The sequence below is a fragment of the Phalacrocorax aristotelis genome, chromosome Z, assembly GCF_949628215.1.
Source record: "Phalacrocorax aristotelis chromosome Z, bGulAri2.1, whole genome shotgun sequence".
NCBI lineage: Eukaryota > Metazoa > Chordata > Aves > Suliformes > Phalacrocoracidae > Phalacrocorax > Phalacrocorax aristotelis.
The window spans coordinates 26,096,452-26,117,623 of record NC_134311.1 but is presented as its reverse complement, the minus strand read 5'-3'; the positions used below and the strand labels follow the sequence as shown (position 1 = coordinate 26,117,623).

The 21,172-nt window shown below is 40.3% G+C and overlaps 1 protein-coding gene across 3 annotated transcripts in view; it reads right to left on the bottom strand.

The window, feature by feature from the left end:
* RNF38 (ring finger protein 38) overlaps nt 1-21,172 on the bottom strand; it is a 127,514-nt gene that overhangs the window by 19,278 nt on the left and 87,064 nt on the right. For all 3 annotated transcript variants that reach the window (XR_012657921.1, XM_075078439.1, XM_075078440.1), the window contains 3 exons: nt 12,369-12,562; nt 7,295-7,508; nt 4,794-4,961 (listed from right to left, as the gene is read on the bottom strand). Coding sequence is in view for 2 of the 3 variants with exons in the window: in XM_075078439.1 (XP_074934540.1) it covers nt 4,794-4,961; nt 7,295-7,508; nt 12,369-12,562 (576 nt within the window). In the remaining variant the exon portion in view is untranslated. The remainder of the gene's footprint in view (nt 1-4,793; nt 4,962-7,294; nt 7,509-12,368; nt 12,563-21,172) is intronic.

Below are 21,172 nucleotides of genomic sequence, written 5' to 3'. Positions count from 1 at the left end.
AGGTCTCCCCAAAGCCTTCTCTTCTCCAGGCTGAGCAACCCCAACTCTCTCAGCCTGCCTTCATAGGAGAGGTGCTCCAGCCCTCAGATCATTTCTGTGGCCCTCCTCTGGACCCGCTCCAACAGCTCCATGTCCTTCCTGTGCTGAGGGCTCCAGAGCTGGACGCAGCACTGCAGGTGGGGTCTCACCAGAGCGGAGTAGAGGGACAGAATCACCTCCCGCAGCCTGCTGGCCACGCTTCTTTAGATGCAGCCCAGGATATGGTTGGCCTTCTGGCTGCACACACACATTGTTGGCTCATGTCCAGCTTTTCATTCCCCAGTACCCCTAAGTTCTTCTCTCCAGGGCTGCTCTCAATCCCTTCATCCCCCCAGTCTGTATTGATAGTGGGGGTGGCCCCGACCCAGGTGCAGGGCCTTGCACTTGGGCCTTGTTGAACCTCATAAGATTCTCACAGGCCCACATCTCCAGCTGGCCCAGGTCTCTTTGGATGACATCCCATCCTTCTGGCGTGTCAGCTGCACCACTCAGCTTGGTGTCATCTGCAGACTTGCTGAGGGTGCACTCGATCCCACTGTCTGTGTCATTGATGAAGATATTAAACAGTCCTGGTCCCAGTACGGACCTCTGAGGGACACCACTCATCACTGGTCTCCATCTGGACATTGAGCCATTGACCGCTACCCTCTGGATGCAACCATCCAGCCAGTTCCTTATCCACCAAACAGTCCTCTCATTAAATTCCTATCTCTCCAGTTTAGAGAGAAGGATGCTGTGGGGGACCGTGTCAAAGGCCTTACAGAAGTCCAGACAGATGACATCCATAGCTCTTCACTTGTCACTCCACCGTAGAAGGCCACTAGGTTGTTCAGGCAGGACTTGCCCTATGGAAAGATATCACTAAAACAAAACAGTTCTCTCTGCCTCCTTGGAAAAGCCTCCAAAATGCACATAAACGGTAACTAATTCAAATACATCAGGAACAGTGATTAGTACAGAACAGGCTCTAGAAGTACCCTAGTGTGCCATCTGCTAGGTGCAAAATAGCTCTCACTTCTCACAACGTCAGTGGGAGTTAGAGTTTTCAATACTCCAGGATTAAGGACACTTAAGTGATGAGCAGATACATTTATCCTAGTTATTTTTATTTTTCCCACATATTACCTCCAAATCAACATGCCAAAGCAATGGTCTTGCAACCATTTTAAGCTCTAGATGGAGTTGAGGGTCTCCCAGCTATCAGACTGTGCATTAAAACCTCTGTTGCCTCACCCACTAAGAATAATTCATAAGCTCTGATCAGTTCTGCACTTTGAGGGGAGCCTCATGCTCAGAAGGTGACTCCCTAAGTGACAGCTACAGTGGGAACTAGCCCTTTTTCACTCCTCTTTGACATGTCTGATACAAAAGCAACTTCGGGCACTGAAGTCTGAACACTAAAGCACTGAAGGGGAACAAGAATGTAGCTTGTGGAAGTGTTCAGTTTTACTTCCAACTCTAGATACGGAGAAGCAAGAAAACCTGTATTCTCTTTGATCCATCATCAGAATGTCAGGCATTTCTGTTATGTTTTTGACAATTAAAAAAGCAGTTAACCAGACTCTTGTTATCAAATCTTATGAAGAAAGAGGACCCAGTTCTTACCTCTCACTGTTTTTTCTTTTTAGTCATGTCACACAACATATATTGTGCATAGTGACTATAATGGTATAAAATGGTAGAGATCTAGTTTAAGATCAGATTACAGTGGTGGAAGTGGAATCATCACCTCAATTTACTGTGATCGTGACCAAATGTAAATCTTTAAATGCACTGAAACAGTAGCAGATTAATTTGATCTGACTACTATTTTTTCTTAAATGCTGATTGTTCTTCACCCTCAGCTACTACATCATTTTTCTAAAAAAGAAATAAAACAGGCAAGTGTTTCTATTGTTCAAATGCATTTTTGTTGTCTTTTACTAAATTGAAAACTGTTCTCTGAAACAGTTAAAGATAAATTTGCAGGTAGAACATCACACAGTGTTCTTTAAAACAGGAGGTACTGTGGGGAACAAATTAAAATAGGTTTCATCCCAAGATTCAGTATGCTAAAGATTATCACTGCTCCAATATATGTTTGGAATGATCTGTGCTATGCCCATGGCACTTTTTAAGTTACAGCAAATGAAGCTGCATTATCGTTCAGGTGAAAAAGAAATGAAAACTACCTGTTTATTCATTCAGGCTTTTGGAAAACTTCTGCTGTTTGAACACATGCTTCCGAGAAGTTATAAAATTGATGAAAGTATTTCATAAATGACATTTGTTTATTTTATAGTTACATATGCAGTGAGAGACACAAATATTGTGAAAGTAACAAAATGATACTAGGAATTTCACAGATGACGCTGGCAAGCAAGCTGACATGCTGAAGACCAGGGCTACCACTCAGATGTACTTTCATAGGCTGAAGAAGCTGGTTGACAGGAACCATGTGAAGTTCAAAGACAAATGTAAAGTCTGGCCCTGGGAGAGAATATCTCCATGGAGCAGGACTTTTTGAGACTCACTGGTTGGTGAGCAGAAAAAAAGTTGGGTTCTGGTGGACACATCAAATAGGAGTACACAAAAGCCACAGTGTACTCCTGCAGTCAAAAAAGCCTACTGCACGCTGGGCTGCATTACTAAAAATATAACTTTTCAGTCCAGTGAAGTGATTCCACCCCTCTACTTGGAACTTGTGAAACTACATCTCAAGTCCTGTGTCCAGTTTTGGCATCCCCAGTACCAAAGACAGCCACTGATGTACTGAAATGAGTCCACTGAAAGACAGCATGATGACAAGGAACTTGGAGCATACCGCATAAAAGAAGAGGCTGCAGAACTGGATTTGTTCTGCCTTTAAAACAGAAAACTAAGTAAAGACTGTACAACTGTCTTCAGCTACTTCAGGAAAGTTCACAGGCTGAACCTGATTCTTTCTTGAGGAGCAAAGTGAAAGGACAAGGACCAATGGGACCACACTGCGGCAAAGAAAATTCAATCAGATACAGAAAACAAACTCTTCACCACAAGGGTAGTCAAACACTGTAGTGGAGACTTAGAGGAACTGTTGAAATCTCCATCCTTGGAAACTCATACTGCCCTTCGCAGGTTATCACCAGATAACCTCCAGAGCCCCCTCCTTACTTACATTATTCCACAATTTGTGACACAATAGAAGAAAGCACAACTGCTGTCATTACATAAATTCAACCTTAATTCTTTATATTGACTTGTACTACATCCATTCTCTCAACACACTTAACTGTTGTACATTCAGTCCAAACAACCTGGTTAGAGCTTTACTCCTACATATAATCTAAAGGACAGCTTCATTGTTGAATTACAAAACATTTTATGAATTGCACAGATAATATACCTGTTCAAAGCAGATGGTAAGATTATTACTATCTGTTATTTGGGTTTCCCTAAACCCTGATATAGCTTTAGCTTTTTCTCTGTTGTTGTTTCTTAGTAGATATTGCTTTCTTGCCTTGCTGTTTTTACTATGCAAATATTGTTCCAATCTCTGGGTACCCAGTCTGAGATTGCTTTGCTCCACTAACACTGCCGCTAAACAGAAGTAGTAGTCTGTCATCCTGCCTCAGGGATACACACTGACTCATGTAACAGATTTTCACCAATTTGAAAGGTAAGGGGAAATATTGCCCACAAATACTCCAGACTGGCCAATAGTATGCTACACACCTTGTTGTCTCTCACAGGGATAAAAGGCACCTGGGCAGGATGAATGCAAATTATCCTCATTCTTCAACAAGCAGCTTAAAGAAATCGGTGGTTGCATCAAGGGTTTTGTTTCAGTGCCATAGGCTTGTTCATGCCCCTCAGGCCACAAAACGTGCAACAGGAAAATGTAAGTCACACACTGCTGGCAAATGCGCAGCTGGCAGAAACCAGTGCTTATACCAATATTATAAACAGTTACTGGACATTATACGTAGTTTTTATGTATAATATTACAGATTGATACTAAAAAAAGGAGGGGGAAAAAAGCTGTGACTCTTCTAGCATGTTCTGCAACCTTCAGCTGTACAGCTGAAACTTCTTTGGGTATACTTCTTCAGCTCTGGTGCCTGTCAGCACTTAATAACGAAATTTCCACTAAATGGTAGCATCAGAGTGCTATGACATTGAAAGTAGTATCTCCAAGCTGATACATAAAAATTTCTGAGAAAACAGTTCAAATTCTTTCAAATTTAAGGCTGACAAATTAGACAGTCAAGGCACTTTATTTTACTCCCAGAAAGGCACAGAGCAACATCATTATAAAGAAATATTTTGATTCATTTCTTGAGAGCATTTTGAGACAGAAGAGCCCTTCTCAGCTTTTAGTGATCTTTCGGGATCTTATTACTTCTCAGAAGAAAACTGACTTTGCAATATCATACCTGAACAAGGTTTCTGCTAAGTAAGATTTTTTTCCAGGTCAGCTGCCTAATAAAAGCCTTAGAAACTTTCCTCTTACTATGTGAAAGCATGCAGAATAGCTGCTGATAAGAAGTCAGTACATAAACCAGCATTTAGTTTGAGTTAAAAACCATCCAGACTCAACAGTCACACTCTATAAAGACAGCAGGTAAGTATCATATGCTTACCAGTTCTAAGGCCTATATTGCTATGCCACTGCAACTGACCACAGGCAAAAAAATTCGCTACTTCCAAAACAATAAAAGCCACCCAGTCACTGAAGCTCCAAGGTGCCATTCCTGTCTAAATTGAAGCTGATGTAGTTACAGAGACCCACTTACTGGGGGAGGCACACTGCATACTGGAAGGTGCTGCCCACTGAAAACCACTGAGCACCCTGGGACCTGCTGCGTGCTGCAGGCTGGGATGTGCTGGCCTGTGCAAAGTGGTATCCCATGTGGAGCCACTGTTGTCACTGTGTATGAGACAGGAACTGTGCCCTGATGGATCTGCAGCAAGAGGAAAAGAAAATTTAATCACTTACTGTAAACTCTTAACAGTGTTGTACAGCACAATGAGTAAGATAAGCTTCTACTTACATATCAGAAAAAAACATACTCACAATGAAGGTGTAAAAGGAGACACTCTTGTAATTCCTGTTCATTAAAATATTCTTCTCAAAGGACTACTACTTATTGATCAGCAGTTTCTGGGCAAGGCCAAGAAAGATCTCTCAGCTTAAAATGTTAAAACTTTCACCCCCGCACTAAGGTTAGTCCTCATGAAAAAGGCGGCAGTAACTCCCACAAAAAAGCTAATCTAAAAGTAGCTAAAGAATCTTTTCAACTCTGAAGGGACTGATTCAGTAATCATTCAGAGACGTGTATCTTTAAAGAACACGAAAATGGTGTAGATTTTCTTTCTTCCAAAGAGACAATCTCTTGACTCATGCTCAGACCAACACTCAAGCTAAGTCTCCTAACCAGATAGAACAGAACAGCTAACTGGAAAGCTGAAAAGGAAAAGTAAACGTGACTATGAGGCACTAGCCTCCAAGTATACAGATTTATATCAGGAAACAGACCTTCACAACCCAGTTTTCTAGCTATCGATATCCCCTAGAATTTAATAATCAAACTAAGATCCAGAGGTATTCTGGACCTACAAACCACCCGGGGTTGGTGGTTTTTTTTTTTTTAAAACCACTAAACAATAAATCCTTGATACTCTATTATTAGAGCATCCATTACACTGAATAGGCTTAAGTGTAGGGGAACGTGGATTAATAAAAAGTAATTATTTCAAGGAAGCTCCCTCTTCCTTCATGATCTGCTAAAATGGAACCTGCTTGCTTAAAGTGGAAAAAGCAAGAACAGCTCATTAGGAAAGTGAGAATGAGTAAAGACAGCTAACCTATTGAACTGGTAGTGTACAGTCAGACACAGAGGCCAAAAAAGAACACAGATCACTGAACAAAACTGAAAATCTCAACCTGTGTATCGCTAATGACAGAACCAGTCTCAGGAGAGACACTGAATTTGCTCTTGTTCTAGCTCAGGTGCAAAAGTTGGGCATACAGTGTAATTCTGGGTGTGATTCCAAAATGTTTACTGCTCAGAGTAACAATAACAAATGATCTCTCAAAATGGTTATGTCCCTGAAGTATAAAACATTACCATGGAAGACCTCAGTGAGTCTTAAAACACTGACATCTGATCACAGATGGTGCTTGGAAGGTAGAGGCAATAGGACGGAAAAACTGTGTATACAGGCTTGTCATGGTGTAATCTTGCAACACAAAGCAATAGCATGATTTGAATTTTTGAGATGCTGCAGCAGTAAAATTGTTCGTTAAAATGTAGGATTGTGAGATGGCTAGAATGGCATTAGCTTCCACCCTTGCACTTGGGTATCCAAAATGGAAGTATTTCCCTACTGAGAAGTGCTCTGCACACATAATACAACACACCAGTGGTATGCAGCTGCACTGAATGCAAACAGTTTTTTCAGAATGGATGTTATGTGCATATGCATTTTGAGAAGTGGATATCCGCATAAGCATTTCTATTTCCCAGTTCATGACTATGTAGCAACTAACACATTCGTAGTGCAGCCTGCTGGTTTAACAGACAACAACAACAAAGGCTACCTCAGTAGGACAACTTCTTTCAGAGGTCCTCAGTTACAGAATTCTATACCAGCTGTTGTCACAGAGAGGAATTAATTACTTTCTGGACCAACCACGTCTCATTTTTTCGTGTAATTTAAGGAGGAGTTGATTAGGCTTGGATGGCTAATTTGGTTATGCAACAATAGTATCATGAGTTCTGCTGTCATGTAGGCAACCCATTATAGCCACTGTGAATTCCACTTCTAAATAATGTATTTTAACTATTTAAAGATTCCTAAGCTAAGAAGAGGTATTTCACATGAAATAGAATACATCCGCAATTATGTTATCACATCTTTATCACATTAACTTCAGAAGCAAAATAACTACTTCAAAGGATTGAGCCAGGTGCCTACAGAACTATGCCAACACATGCACTGACAAATTGTTAATTATCATTCTTTAATAAAAGTCTGGACCTTCTTTTTGTGTGGGTTTCCCCACCCCCACCCCCACTGCCTACTGCAGGGCTCCATATACCAATAATAATCGACAGGAAAAAATGCTCTGTAAGAGGGAAAACAGAATCTAGTGTTCTGCGACTTTCATTGCCAACTAATTTGGGGAGGAGAGAGATCTTGAAAATTTGGGATGGGCAGACAGGACGGGAGTGGAACACAGCCTCAAACCAGAAAAAGCCCATCTTCAACACTTGTACTCTGAAGCTCTTACCTGATCATGAATGTCAACCATCACTGCATTCTGCTGTGGTGGGTGAGCAGCTGGGTGCAACATACGAGGAGATACATTCGGTGGGTGAAAGGCTCGGGGCTCTTCTATTGCTTGCTGCTGTCCATAGGAGAGATGGTGATAGTTTTCATCCTGGCTAATGGAATTATGTCTAGACAAACGATCTCTCCTTGTTCTCTGACGTCGAACAGGAGGACTGGAAATGCATTAAAAAAAACAGAACTTACATAAATGACACAAATGCTTCTTAATAATTAAAACCACAAGAGTACCAAGTATAAATAGATTTTTTATAATGGAAAATTTTACTAGAACAGGTTTATTAGATTGGAATAAAACTTCTTACTCACAAAACTGCTAAAAGCCTTAGAGATGACACCTTTTTCAGCATAAAAGTGCTTAATAGAGCAGAGCTTAATGCTGTAAAGGAAATCAGGAGAAGAACTCTAATGTAAATATTAACCTGTTAAAGAAATGGCACTTGCATTGCCAAGACAAGTGCTCAAAAGTCAAGATACCAAACTTCAGGAGATTTCCATGCATTTTTTCTAGGTAAAAATCCTTAATTACATGATCACAGATTTCACCAGGGTCCTTGCTCTAACCAGGCTACAGAATGGTTGCTTACTTAGTGATGGCAGACAAAGCAGTAGACTCCTCTGAAGAAACAAAGTAATTTTTCAGCTCTCGCATGTTCATTATGTAACTGAGTGCCTCATAAAATTCTCTCCAGAATATCCCAGGAAATTGTGATTGTGGCAGTCTTTCTTTTTCAGAGTAATGAACTGTTGTGTAGATTGATTTAGACCAGAGCATCCACTTCTTTTGAGCAACTGATCTACACATGTAGCATTTGATTATGTATTTTTATATAAACTTCTGTAATTCTGGCAGCTCAGGTTCAACACTCAGAAAATGAGTAACAAGTTACAAACTCAGAAGTTTTTAATCAAGTCACTTTTCATTTATTTGGAAAAGGAAAGAACCAAACCATCCTCCAGTACTTTCAGTACAACACATAAAATACAGTTCCCAGGGGCATCAGCAAATTAAAGCTAAATGGGACAAAATGGCTTCCCACTTATGGAGCAGGCTGAAGGAACCAAACTGCAGAGGAAAGACAAGAAGGGTTTCTGTGACCATTAGAACACGTCCTCTCCAGCAATGCTTGGAAGAGAACTTAAGATTCTTCACTTTCACTATTCCCATTGTTATTATCAGGTTTATTTGATAAAGATCAAATAAATCTGAAACCTGTTGGCAAACCCAAGACAGTCCTCAAGCTGAGTCCGACTATTCTGGTGTGTGAAACAGGTATACTCTGGGGGAGGGGGAGCACACTACCAGCTAGCTATTCAGATGCCATAAGCCACTGTTTTTCTGCCCCACTTTACAGCGATATTATGCCATTATTGCCTTTTTTAGAACTGAAACAAATGCTAATTCATGACAGGTCAGAAAGGAAGAGTTACACCAGATTGTAACACAGCATCCTTGAAACAAAAAAACCCCCAAAGCATAGCCTTTATCTTTCCAGTTTACCATGTCAGAACACACAAGCCGTGTTTTCTTCTAAGCACTGAGAACCTAAATTTACAGTCTGACTAGTGTATTTGACTTAATTCCAGACTCCTTCCCCAGAGTTTTTGTGACACCCTCCATCTCTGTATAACTAGAATGATACTCCTGTTACATTCTCATTAGATAAAACTGGTACATACGATTTCTAACCACAGAACGATTAATGCAAAAGATGTTCTATTTTTTTGAGTACTAAGGTTGCTTTAAAGTTGCTTTTTCTTGCTATGAAACAGAAATGCTCTGAATACTATGTGAGGATTTTTGTTTGGAAAACTGCAGGAACAGAGGAAAGTTACAAAAGAAAGCTCCAGTAAGAAGTAGTACATAAATCCTCTAACTGCCACCAGCACTTAGGCAAGGTAGTTTCTTATAAAACTACTCTGACCCTTGTTTTGGTTAAATGGTCTGGCTTTACTTTTTTATGAACCCAGAATTATAAGAAAGCACAGCCAGCAAAGGCTGGCAAAACTTCTGGACTGTTTTTTTAAAATGAATGGAGTATCAGTCTCTGGAAAAAGCAGAACCGTTTTTTTTTCTCCCATGCAGAGTTATAAAGAAACTATACTTTTCATTCAGCAAAATTCAGAGCATCCAGGTACACAGCTCTACATGCTTCCTGAATTATTGGAAATGACTTCAGAATTGTCAAGACATTGGTCTAAACTGTTATTTAACATCAGTAATGAACTTGTGCTTGAAGTCTTCAAAAAATAACCACAAAAAACCTCCTCGGGTTCTACATGCGTAGTATAAACATGGTGAATGCCCAGTTAAAACAAAGAGACAGGATGGAAGTGGTGAAAAAAAATGCAGGAATTCCTACCGTCAGGCAGGAACAGCCAACAAAAGTTATCCATAAATGCAGAGTTAGTATTTGCAGATCTTAACATTTTCTAACAAGGGCAATTTCATTGCAGTAACATATTCTTATATCCCATTAGTTCAGAATTACATTCAAGACAAGGCGGAGAGGAAGCACATATGAAAGGTGAGGCACAGCAATGGTACAGATCTCCCCATTTCACAATGACTGGTAAAGACAAATCAGAATGGCCTCTGTTTCATATAAGCATGCATTATGCTCTTACATTCACAATTGATCCGTAATATAAGTAGCTGGACAAAAATAACATCTTTCTGCAAGTTCATACAAGAAGCCTACCTTTCTAAATGCAGTTTTTATTTGCTTACAATGAATCTGAAAAAAACCACAGTGAATTAGGGCACTATTGTGCTAGGCACAGTACAAAATCCCTAGTACAAAGAGATACAGTCTAAATAGTAACCCAGATAATGGAAAAAATCCAGGTAATAAAAAACCAGCACAGCCTCTGCTGACCAACAAGAGTGAACTGGTAGGACAAAAGAGTTAATGCTGATGATGTTGGGTCAGAGTGATGTCCACACTACACACACTTCAGAGGTTTTGTTTGCACTTGCCCTAGTCTGTTCCCTTGAGCTGAATGACCATTTGCAATTGGAGTGCACCTTTCATCTTATCTTCATCTGAAAACCTCATTAACTCTGAGACCACTCTGCAATGGGAAGAGAGAAAACAAAGCAGGGAAACAGGAAATTGGCTTCAAAAGCACATGCATAACCTCATCTAAAGCATTAATAACAGATGCACTCACAATGATCTTAAGGAATCAACCTTTGATCCACAAGAGTGGTTATTAGTTCTGATACGGCCCCAGAGCACTTTAAGACTCAAAAAGACTCCTGCGAAATAAGAGACATGTATGCATTGTTCTCCCTAATGATCCTATTCTAGGAAGAAGATTGGGAGCAGTACTACTCTTAATTGACCTAGAGCCAGCTCAAATGCAACAGTGCACCCAAGCTAAAAAATGCCCCTACTCAAGTGCAGGGAAACAAAGTACTGACACATTCAAATGTCCCTAATTAGAGCAAAAGCAGGTGTTATTACCCATGAGCAGGTGAGTTGGCATAGAAAGAGTAACACTTTGTGTCCACAACACTGCAGCCAAACTAACAACTCCTGTCAGACTGAAGATGTCTCTGCACTGAGGTGTCTCTCCATTTGCAGCACAGTTTACTTGCAAGCCATAGGCCACTACCTCGGTAACACCTGACTGCACCTGAATGTCAGACACACATTCATCTCCTACATATCTCATTATTCTCCTTCATCCCACAGCATATCAAAACTGTCTAGATGCAGCCACCTGGCATTTAGCTTGGTAACCACTCTATTTCCTCTGCAGGAGATGTTAATGAACATTGCAAGGAAATCTGTGTACGCTGGCTGAACACCAAGTAAAAATGGCCAAATGTACCGTATTTGAGGCATCTCAGTTCAAGGTCAAAAATGCTTCATGGACCAAACGCCCCTGTAGAGTATCCCTGTACCAAACTGTACAAAAGGCCTAATCTTTTGTCTTCACAATAAGCACTGCAAGTTCACAGTTCAACCTCTTTCTGAAGTTTGACAAACTGTTTTCGAGAGCTCTGGAATTTGAATGCCACTGACTGAAAGCTTTCAGATTGCTGGACTTGAAGCAAACACAGAAAACTAGCATGTTTTAAAGTGTCTTGCCTCAAAACTACCCCAGCCTGATCATAGTTGACAAATTTGATACATGGAATCAGAAGAAAAGCAATTATATGTTTTTAAGTCTAATATTTTATAGTCACAGAAAAACAAAGACACTTCAATTTTAGTACAAACCAAGCCACAATATTTCTCAGAAGCAAACAGAAGGACAGTGTGTTTTAATTTGCACTAGATATCTCAGCATTTTTGAGGCAGAATAGGAGGCAATGAAAGTTTCTGGTTTGGAAAATTAGTTGAACTAGAATAGTCTGTGGTTTCACGCTTTCCTTTACTATCCATCCAGGCACCAGTTCAACCTGGCCATCCAATCTGTACTCTTCCATGACCACTGGAACTTCTTCCAAAACCTCTGCTTTGAGAGGTTAATGAGCCACAAGCTAAAGCCAATCCAAACTTCTAACCCTATCACATGTGAATCACCGACCTCAGCAACGGTTTGACACTGTGCTAACCTCCTCACTCTCCCCAGACAGTATACCTCATCTTTTATTTAGTTTGTTTTTATGTACGAAAATAATTGTGACTGCAGTGAAAGTTATGGTACCACATCTATAACTCTTAATATCTTTAAAAGTACCCTGGTGAGAAAGATTTTTCCTTGTGTTTTTCTAAATGCTTATTGCTCCAGTGCAAAGTGAAAGAGAATCAGGCTCATAATTAAAAATGTTAACGAGCACTCTTTTGCCTGTGTTGTCTATTCACACAAATTATGGGATGATGCACCAACCTGACTTACTTTCAGTAACTTTTCAGTTACAACTATGATGACTTACAGCTCAAAGGAAATGTTAAGACATTTACCATGTGTGATCTAGCCAGTGCTGCCTGAAACAGACATCCCTTGAGCTGAAATCCGAAGAGTAAGAAATTGTTCCCCAATCTACACAGCTGGCTTACCTCCTCCTGTTTCGTGCAGGTGTGTTGCATCGTTCCCCTGAGAAGTGGTGTTGGTTGGGTCGAGCCAAAGGAGGCTGCCTATTTGATGTCATCTCCCATGGTCGCATTGGCGGTGATGGGGCTGGTGATGCTGCTGAATAGTCAAAGACTGAATGGGAAAGGCGTTGTCGCTTGGGACTAGGACTGTCTTCGCTCTATGCCAGTGCAAAAAAAAACCAAAACAAACAAAACACAAAACAAAAACAAAACCCACCTCCAGATGAGTGAATTACAATCCATACTTCAGTATTGTTTTGCAACTAGCATTAGGGGGGACTTATTGAAGACTCCACTAAAACACCATGAAATGAAGCACCTCCCTATCTACTATCTTTATAGCACAGACTGGTGATGGGTCCCTAACCCCTGAAAGAATTACTACTAAGTTACTTTTTAGCAGCATTGAAAAATAAAAATTCTAACATCCATGCAAAACCAGAACCGTATCAGCAAAGAGAATAACATGAAGAAAATAAAGCATAACCTATTTTACATCCCTCCTGCCCTAGCATTTATAAGCTACAGAAGCATGAAAAGATATGTAAGCACAGTCTTTACAACACTGGAATCCACACTTGTAAGTAAGCAGATGTCATATAGAGCTTGCACTCTGCATTGCATCCCTTTCCCATCAGGTCTGTATTCACATAGCTAATCAGACATTTGCCCTGTACTGCAGCCCACTTCAACCCTGCCAGCTCCGCACAGAGGTGCTTCAGCACTCTACTGAATAGTATAGTAATGGTAATTGAAAAGTACTTTCGCATAACATGAAAAAAAACTGATCATCAATCTCTAGTTAAGTCTGTGTACTTCACTACAATTCTGCAAGGACGACATAGTGCCTAGTTTTCAGTGCTAGTGATATGAAGGCCATTCACTTCCAAGTAACGTTCTCCCTGTTGGTTCTGAACACAAGTAACTACCTCTCCTCTTCATTGTGTATCCATGCTATTGAATCATTAAATAAAGCTGTCATTCTTCTCAATAATTCCCACAGGTGCCTGAATCCAGCAGCAAATGCAATAAACATCTCTCCCCTTCACTCCACTATTCTGTCAAAATTATAACACGTTACGCTGTTAACAAGCATAACAACTGAAAATACAGAAAAATACAAGTTCTACTCCAGAGCTCACTGACTGAACATACGAAAAACTAACACATGAACTACCACACTGGATCCATCCTTGAGTCCAAACACCACATACAGTTGTCTGACAGAACACTCCTGGTGCAAGCTAAATTGTAGTATTACGCTGCTCTCCAGTTTGTCCACTCACCACCCACTTCCAATTCACTCTTCCGTAGCGTTATTCCAATGAACCAAAATGATGCCAAAGTTGCATTTAATTGCACATGGCTGATGCAGAGAAAACTGAACTTGTCTGCAATGGCTTTGTGTTCCTAAACTGCTCCTCTCAGAGCATGGTATTACACAGATCATTAGAGGTCTTATTTCAGATTTACTTGTAGACTAGATTATGGACCTCTTCTGGTTCTTAGCTTTACAGGGACAATTCTTTTTCTGAACATTATCCGTTGCTTCTTGGTAGGTTACCATTGACATATAGCTTATCTTCCAGTGTTCTTTCCAGTGAGAGCACACTCTTTCTTAACACCTAAAAGTTTCGTCCAGGTGTTTAAGAGAAAAAAGGTGGGTTTTCTCTCTTTTGACTTCTGGCCAATTTTACTAAATTCCACTCCTTTTCAGCCCCATGCTTTCAAATACTTTAACAAAAATTGCAGTCTTCCCCTACTATACTTTATCTCAAGCAGTCACTAGTAATGATTAAGGAACAGAAAAAGGCCAAAAACAAACAACAAAAGCATAAATATAAAGTAAATGGGGGTGATCACTTTTAACTCTACGTCTGTCAGAACTATTAGCATGGTTTCCTTAGGGAAACAGGCTGACAACGTATCTGCTTGTTGCTTAATCTCTTTTGAACTCCTTAACCAAATGGACTTGAATTTTATACAGAAAAATAGGTCAAAAGACAGACATGTACCTGAAAGTTCATGAAAGTAGATGTCCAGACAAAGGGTAACTCTTTTAGAAGGCTGCCCGCCCTCAGGAGCCCAACACAAAAAAAACTGGAAGAAGATACCTGAGAAGTGCCTTGAGAGCAAAGCTTCCGTGAAAGTGATGTATTTTGTTAGATTTCAGATAACCTTGCCAAAGAACAAATCCTAAATAAACTATGCTGCATTTGTTCTGCTATTCAGAGTTGCTTATTTAATCTGTTTTACTGTTGTGATAAAACAAGTCAGAGAGAAGGATGATTTGTGGCCTAACTTGGAGCTTTCAGGATAGGAGAATTTTTTACATCATTATGACTGAAGTCTATTAAGAGAAATACAGATACATAAGGTATGCTAGGGTCTTGGGAGTGCAAAAGGAGAAGTCAAACAGGAAGGAAAAACCGGGTTTAGTAAAGCTGGCAGAAAATAAACCACTGAAATAACAAAATAACCACTGCTGTTCTGCTATATTCTCTACCTGCCTTTGGCTGGGGATCTCCCACTGCTACTGGCCTAATTTAAACCTGGTACCTTTCCCAAGTATTAACATTAATATACCCTGTCCTGTAAATAGCAGTCTTCTTTGGAAAAACAATTCTTTGAACGTGGAATGCACCACTTCAAAGACAGTGGAAATGCAAAATGCTAAGTTGTTAGTATTCATCACCACTCCAAATTACTAACTCACACAGCTATTTCAATCTCCATAAGTGCTAATTGCCCTCTGCACTAAGTAACTGTATTTTCACTCAAAAGTGTTTCCCATTAAAATGAAAATAAAAATAAAATCATTTTTAGAACTACATGTAAGTATAGATTTAAAATGTAATTATATCTTTTTAATGTGCTGAAAAAGAAGTAACCTGAAGCTAAGCCAAACTTACTTGCAGACAAATGTTATAAAAAAACCCAACGCAAACCAAAATTCAAAGAAGACTTGGTGGTTTATCTCAGTTTTTATTAAGAAACCAATTCTCATAGGATGAATGTAGCAAGGTAATACCAGCATGAGGGAAAGTACAGGGAGCTAATCAGACACATATCCTGTATAATTTAAGAATTGTTTTCATGTCATTTTCAACAAGCGAGCCAGTACAATTTTGCAATCTATGTTATTACTGGTCATTTAGTTCAATAGTTTATTGTAGAAGTCACATTCTAGCTCAAATGGAATCTAATACATAGCATTAGTAGCAAGGCTTGCTAAAGCCTTAGGCCACAAGCTATGAAATTTCACGTGGATACACTCATCATATACTGAGCTTTTACTCAGCTACACAAAGGAAGGACTTGAAATGGATGCAAACCAGAGAGATAAGGTAGTAAAGGACTGGTTACAATGGGTTGGGAATACTGCTTTAAAGCCATTTCAGAAGGTGGACATCTTGAAAGGATATGCTATCCCAAGACTGATCTACTTGGCAGACCAGGCTAATATGAAAACTATGGACCTGGAAACCGACTTCGCAATTCAAGCAGCCATCAAGGAATGGCTACATCTCCCAGCAAGTGCATGTCATGCCATCCTATATTCCAGCACTCACGATAGAGGCCTAGGTATCACCAGACTCTTGGGATTGATTCCCAGTGTGCAGGTCCAAAGGTTACACAGAATTACAGTCTTCAGATGAGATAGTATGAGTGGTGGCTAGAGATGTGGGACTTGAGAAAGAATTTGAAAAACTATGGATTGCAGCAGGAGGGGATAAGGGAAAAGTTCTATCTGGGAGCCGAAGAGTAACAGTGATATCCGAGGAGCCTGGCAGTGAGGAACCAGTCTCAGAATGGGAGATACCTGCTCCAAAAGTCATCTTTCCAAGGCCCTGTTGCAAACAGGAATTCGAAAACTGGACCAAGTTGGTTTCCCAGCACCGTGGTATCTCCAACTTCAAGAAGGATAAGATCAGTAACAACTGGTTAGAGTTTTATAGGGACATTTCCCCCAGAGAGCTCTTCAGCACATTACAGTTGAGAGCCAACATCTACCCGATGAAAGAATTTCTAGCAAGGGGTAGACAGGACAGTCAAATTAAATCTTGTTGAAGCTGTCAAGTGGATAACAAGTCCTGCACATGTATTACTGGACACTGCCCAGCAGTACAGGATGCCAGGATTAAAAAGCACAATCACTTATGTGAATTGTTGGCTAGAGAGGCGAAAAAGGAGGACTGGGTAGTATACCAAGAGCGGCTGCTGAGAGAATGAACTACATAAACCAGACCTGGTATTTGTTAAAGATGACCAAGCCCTGGATGTCAACATCACAGATAGGTATGAAAGTAAATTAATATCTTTGGCAGATGCAGCGGCAGAAAAAGTTAAATACCAATACCTAGAAGATCAAGTGCAGGAAATTACTAATGTTAATATAATAAAATTTATAGGATTTTCCACTAAGTCCGTATGGAAAATTATATCAGGGCAACTATGAACTACTGAAAGAACTCAGACTCTCTACCTCCTGGCAGGAAAATTATTTTCAATTATTGAATCTAGCACTATTCTCTTCAATGGACATTATGCATATGGTTGCTAGTGAAGCAAGAACCACTGTAAAATCTTAATGTTTGATTGTAAATATGTTACATTATGATATATAAAGAAACTCACCTTTCCTCTCTAACCACGATGAAAGCAAGACCCCCCCTGGAGCTGCCAAGGGTGACAAGAGCTTGTGATAATGAGGGCAAGAGTAAGTAGGGACGAACTGGGGCTCAGTATCATGACGTGTCACCATTCCTGCCAGAACGACAATTTTCACTGGTCTTTACCAAGGTGGATGGGTCACCTATGCTTAACCCAGAATAGGAACATTATATATATGTTCGATAAATCGCCATGACCATCAGCAGAAGCTCAGAAAGCAGAAAGGGGAACAGGAAGGTAAGTGGGAAGGAATGTTGGAAGGGAGTGTTATCACTGTAGGAACTTAGCCCATATACAGTGGGAATGCCCACACCAGCAGCAGGAAAGGACAAGAGAAGGAAACAGTTACCGGAGAGGATTGCCCTGGGAAGATTCGCAATCACAATGACTGGAGGGAAGAGACCCTGTGGATCCTGAAGGGGAAGCAGAAAGATTAGAAATTTTTAATTTTTGGGTAACTCAATTGGATCGTCAGGGACATAGAGGTGAAGTTGAAGGTTGTGAAGTTGAATTCTTGGTAGATAAGGGACCCACATTATCCCTTTTGAATTCTACCAACAGAATTTTAGTACATGGAGTCACAGGACAAACAGAACAGAATCTGAGTAAACCCCTATTAGTAACCACAGGAAACAAGAGTGTATGGGGGAGATCTGAACTGACGGAAGACTCAGTGTGTGTGTGTTAGGGAGAGACCTCTTGCAGGCTCTAGATGCAGAATTACACCTGACACTTGAAGGGATAGATTTCATAATCATGGGAATGACTGTAGTAACTGGAAGCTCAAATAATGAACTAAAACCACCGGAAGTATTGAAATCTGTACTGACAAAGCTGTGGAATAAAACTAGCATGGATGTAGGATTACTAGTTTCGGCTTCAATCCTTAAACATAAAAACAAAGGGAAGAGACCCCCCTCTGGCTGTAAAACAGTACCCAATTCCCCAAGAAGCTGGTAAGATCATTCAAAAGCAAATAGAACTAATTCCTTGGGCTAAACACCAGTCTAAGTGTGTGTGTGACCATATAATACTGTAAAAAAAGAACAGATGAGATGAAGATGGGGACCCAGGATACCATTTTATACAAGACCTACAGGTAGTTAATCAGCATGTAGTGACTCCTCATATAGTAGTGCCTGATCCCTCTACCATACTTTTATAGATAGCACACTGGGCAAGATGTTTTACTGTGATTGATCTAACTGCTTCCTTCTTTAATATCTCTTTAGATGAGGACAGCCAACTTTTGTCTGCCTTTATATGAAAGGACAATTATTAACCTGGATGCATCTCCCACATGGGTTTGCAGAATCTCCTACAGTTTTTTCATGAATATTGAGAAATTATTTGAGAGATGTGCCCCACAACAACCCACAGCACTAACAGCAGCAGAAGTTCTCTTTAGGAGACATTTGGCCATACCAGGGACTTGCACCCCAGCTGAGACCAGCCTGTTGGATGGAGATGAACCATTGACCCAGTATAAGTACAAAGAAACCATAGAAAGTATGCAGACCATAGAAAATATACTCAGTGGTAGCAACTGGCCCCACCTGAAATACATGAAATACAACCTGGAGACAAAGTTCTAGTAAAGATATTTTCTGGAAAGTCTAAGCTAGAACTGAAATGGGAAGGGCCATATACTGTTTGCCTATGTTCTTACTTCGTTGCTGAAGTTTCAGGGAAAGAAAATTGGATATACCACTCAGATGTCAAACTAGTGAGGGATAGCCAATCAGCTGACAAATAACAGATATCTGAAGATTGGGGAGTAGCTGTTTCAGCCTCTTTGTTTTCTGCTCTGAAACAGATACAACTCGGTAATTAATTTTGGTAGAACTTACTAGTAAAAAAAAAAATCACAGCGTTTTGATAAAACCAACTGCCATTTAATGCTAGACTCCAAGTGTTGTGTGTGGGAACATCCTAGATTAAATGTTAATATTGTATATGTCAATGTAACTTCTGGAACTACTATGCTGGTATTCAAACTGTCTCTCCAACCACTACACTACCAACTTCGATTCCCTAAAAATGAAGAAGCCAACTCCATAAATATCCAAAACTGGAGATGCTATCAAAAACGTAGGACAGCAACAAGTATTGTTTAATCCCTCACGGTCATTAAAATTACTAGAGTTGGCAATAGAGGTGAATGTTCCCTCCATTAAAACAACCTGTGCACCATTCCTAAATACATCCTCTGTGGGGTGGCTAACTTGGCTACATGGACTAACTCTGTCCCCTACCAAATGACTGAAAAGAGTTATGACTAGCATCCTCTCAGGATTAGGAGTAGGACTTGGGGTACTTAATGGTATAGATGCTGAAGTTCTCAAAAACAAACTTAATGCAACACTTAGTGAATTGGACAAACTGGACCACCCCCTAGGATCCTCTTTATTAGCATTAGCTAATCAATGACCATTGTCTGATATAATAAGCATGAATGCTTAATAAAAAGAAACATAGGGAGGGCTGTTGTAGAAGTCACTTTCCAGCTCAAATGGAATTCAATACATCGCATTAGTAGCACGGCTTGCTAAAGCCTCACGCTGCAAGCTGTGAACTGTCACCTAGATATGCTCATCATATATTCAACTTTTACTTAGCTACATGAAGGAAGGCCCTGAAACTGGTGCAAACCAGACAGACAAGGTAGCCACAACCCTCAGCAGAAGCTGCATCCGTTAAGATAAGAAAGGGAACGTCCCACCTGGAGACAGAGAAAGGATCCAGTAAGGAGTCAGATCCCCCACCCAAATATTGCTATTGGACCAAACCATCATAAGAGGGGAGGGGAACTTTGCAAGCGTATAATTGCCCAGGAATTTCTTTGTTCGGGGTCCCTCTCCAGAAGCACCCAGCTCGAGCTGTTCACCACCACTCAATAAATTCACCTGGTGTATGTTGTGTCGAGACCCTGCTTCAGGGAAACCTAGGGTCGAGCCTGAGGAGAGAGAAAGCACCTGCAAGTGAGTGCATGTGAGCAAGGAGTTGAAAGGGGCACCCGTCGGCTCAGTGGAGCTGCCCACTGTGAAGGCACTTGTCATCGCAGTTAAAATCTCAGGTGGTGTGTGTGACTCCCTGAGTGGTGTGTGAATGCTCAGGCTGCGGCTTCTCCTTTAGCATTATTTGTGGAATGATACTTTCCACAGTTATGGTGGTTCTGCAATTCCCCAAACCACTCTAGTTGCATCTTGCTAATATTTAAAACATTCTCTGGGACTACTGCTGCTTTTTACAGCCATTATGCTATCACTTTTCTCCTGTCCAACAGGCAACAATAATAGAATGTCTGGCAGCTATCAAGAACATTGTATCTAGATTTTAACTAACAAGGTAAAAGCACTACCTTATTTTAAATATTAACTCAACAAAAAGAGCATGATGAACACACATACAGATTAATTCATATTTAAAAGCAACAATATCAGGAAAAAGGCATTAGATTGCTACCAGTAGAAAAAGGAACTTATGTCAAGACACTAAAACCTACAATCTCCTCCCTAAAAGTCATCACTTCACAGACTTCCCCAGCACAGTTTTGCTCTGTTCTCACCTGGGTACTCTATAAATTCTCACAGTGAAATGATAACAAAGGCAATTAAAGAGTATGCCCATTTGTAAAACATCCTTTAAAGGGAATGTACTACTAAAAACAAAATATAAAGTTGTTTGTTATACTTCTGTATGTGTTTCCTCTAGTTCTATCTAAATGCTGTTCCATTTCATTTGGGATAGACTACATATTTTCTGAGGTGCTTCTTTTCCATTGTCCTTTCCCAGTCAAATGATAAACACTGCACACACATAGATGATCAATCATCACAGAAGGGAATTAGTACCAAAAAAATTGCTGCCTATAGCAAAAAATCACTCTCTTCTCCAACCCTCTGCATAGTCTCACTTAATGGTCCTGGGAAGTGCCACAAGAAACTACTCCATACACTCAATCTCAAATTTAGGGAACAAACTACATCGATCCTGCAGCCCATGAAGGTCTTTATCTTAAAAGTAATCTAATACTTGAGGAGTGTTTTCAAGCATAGCCTTTTCCTTATAAGGTTTTACACAGTAAGTACAAT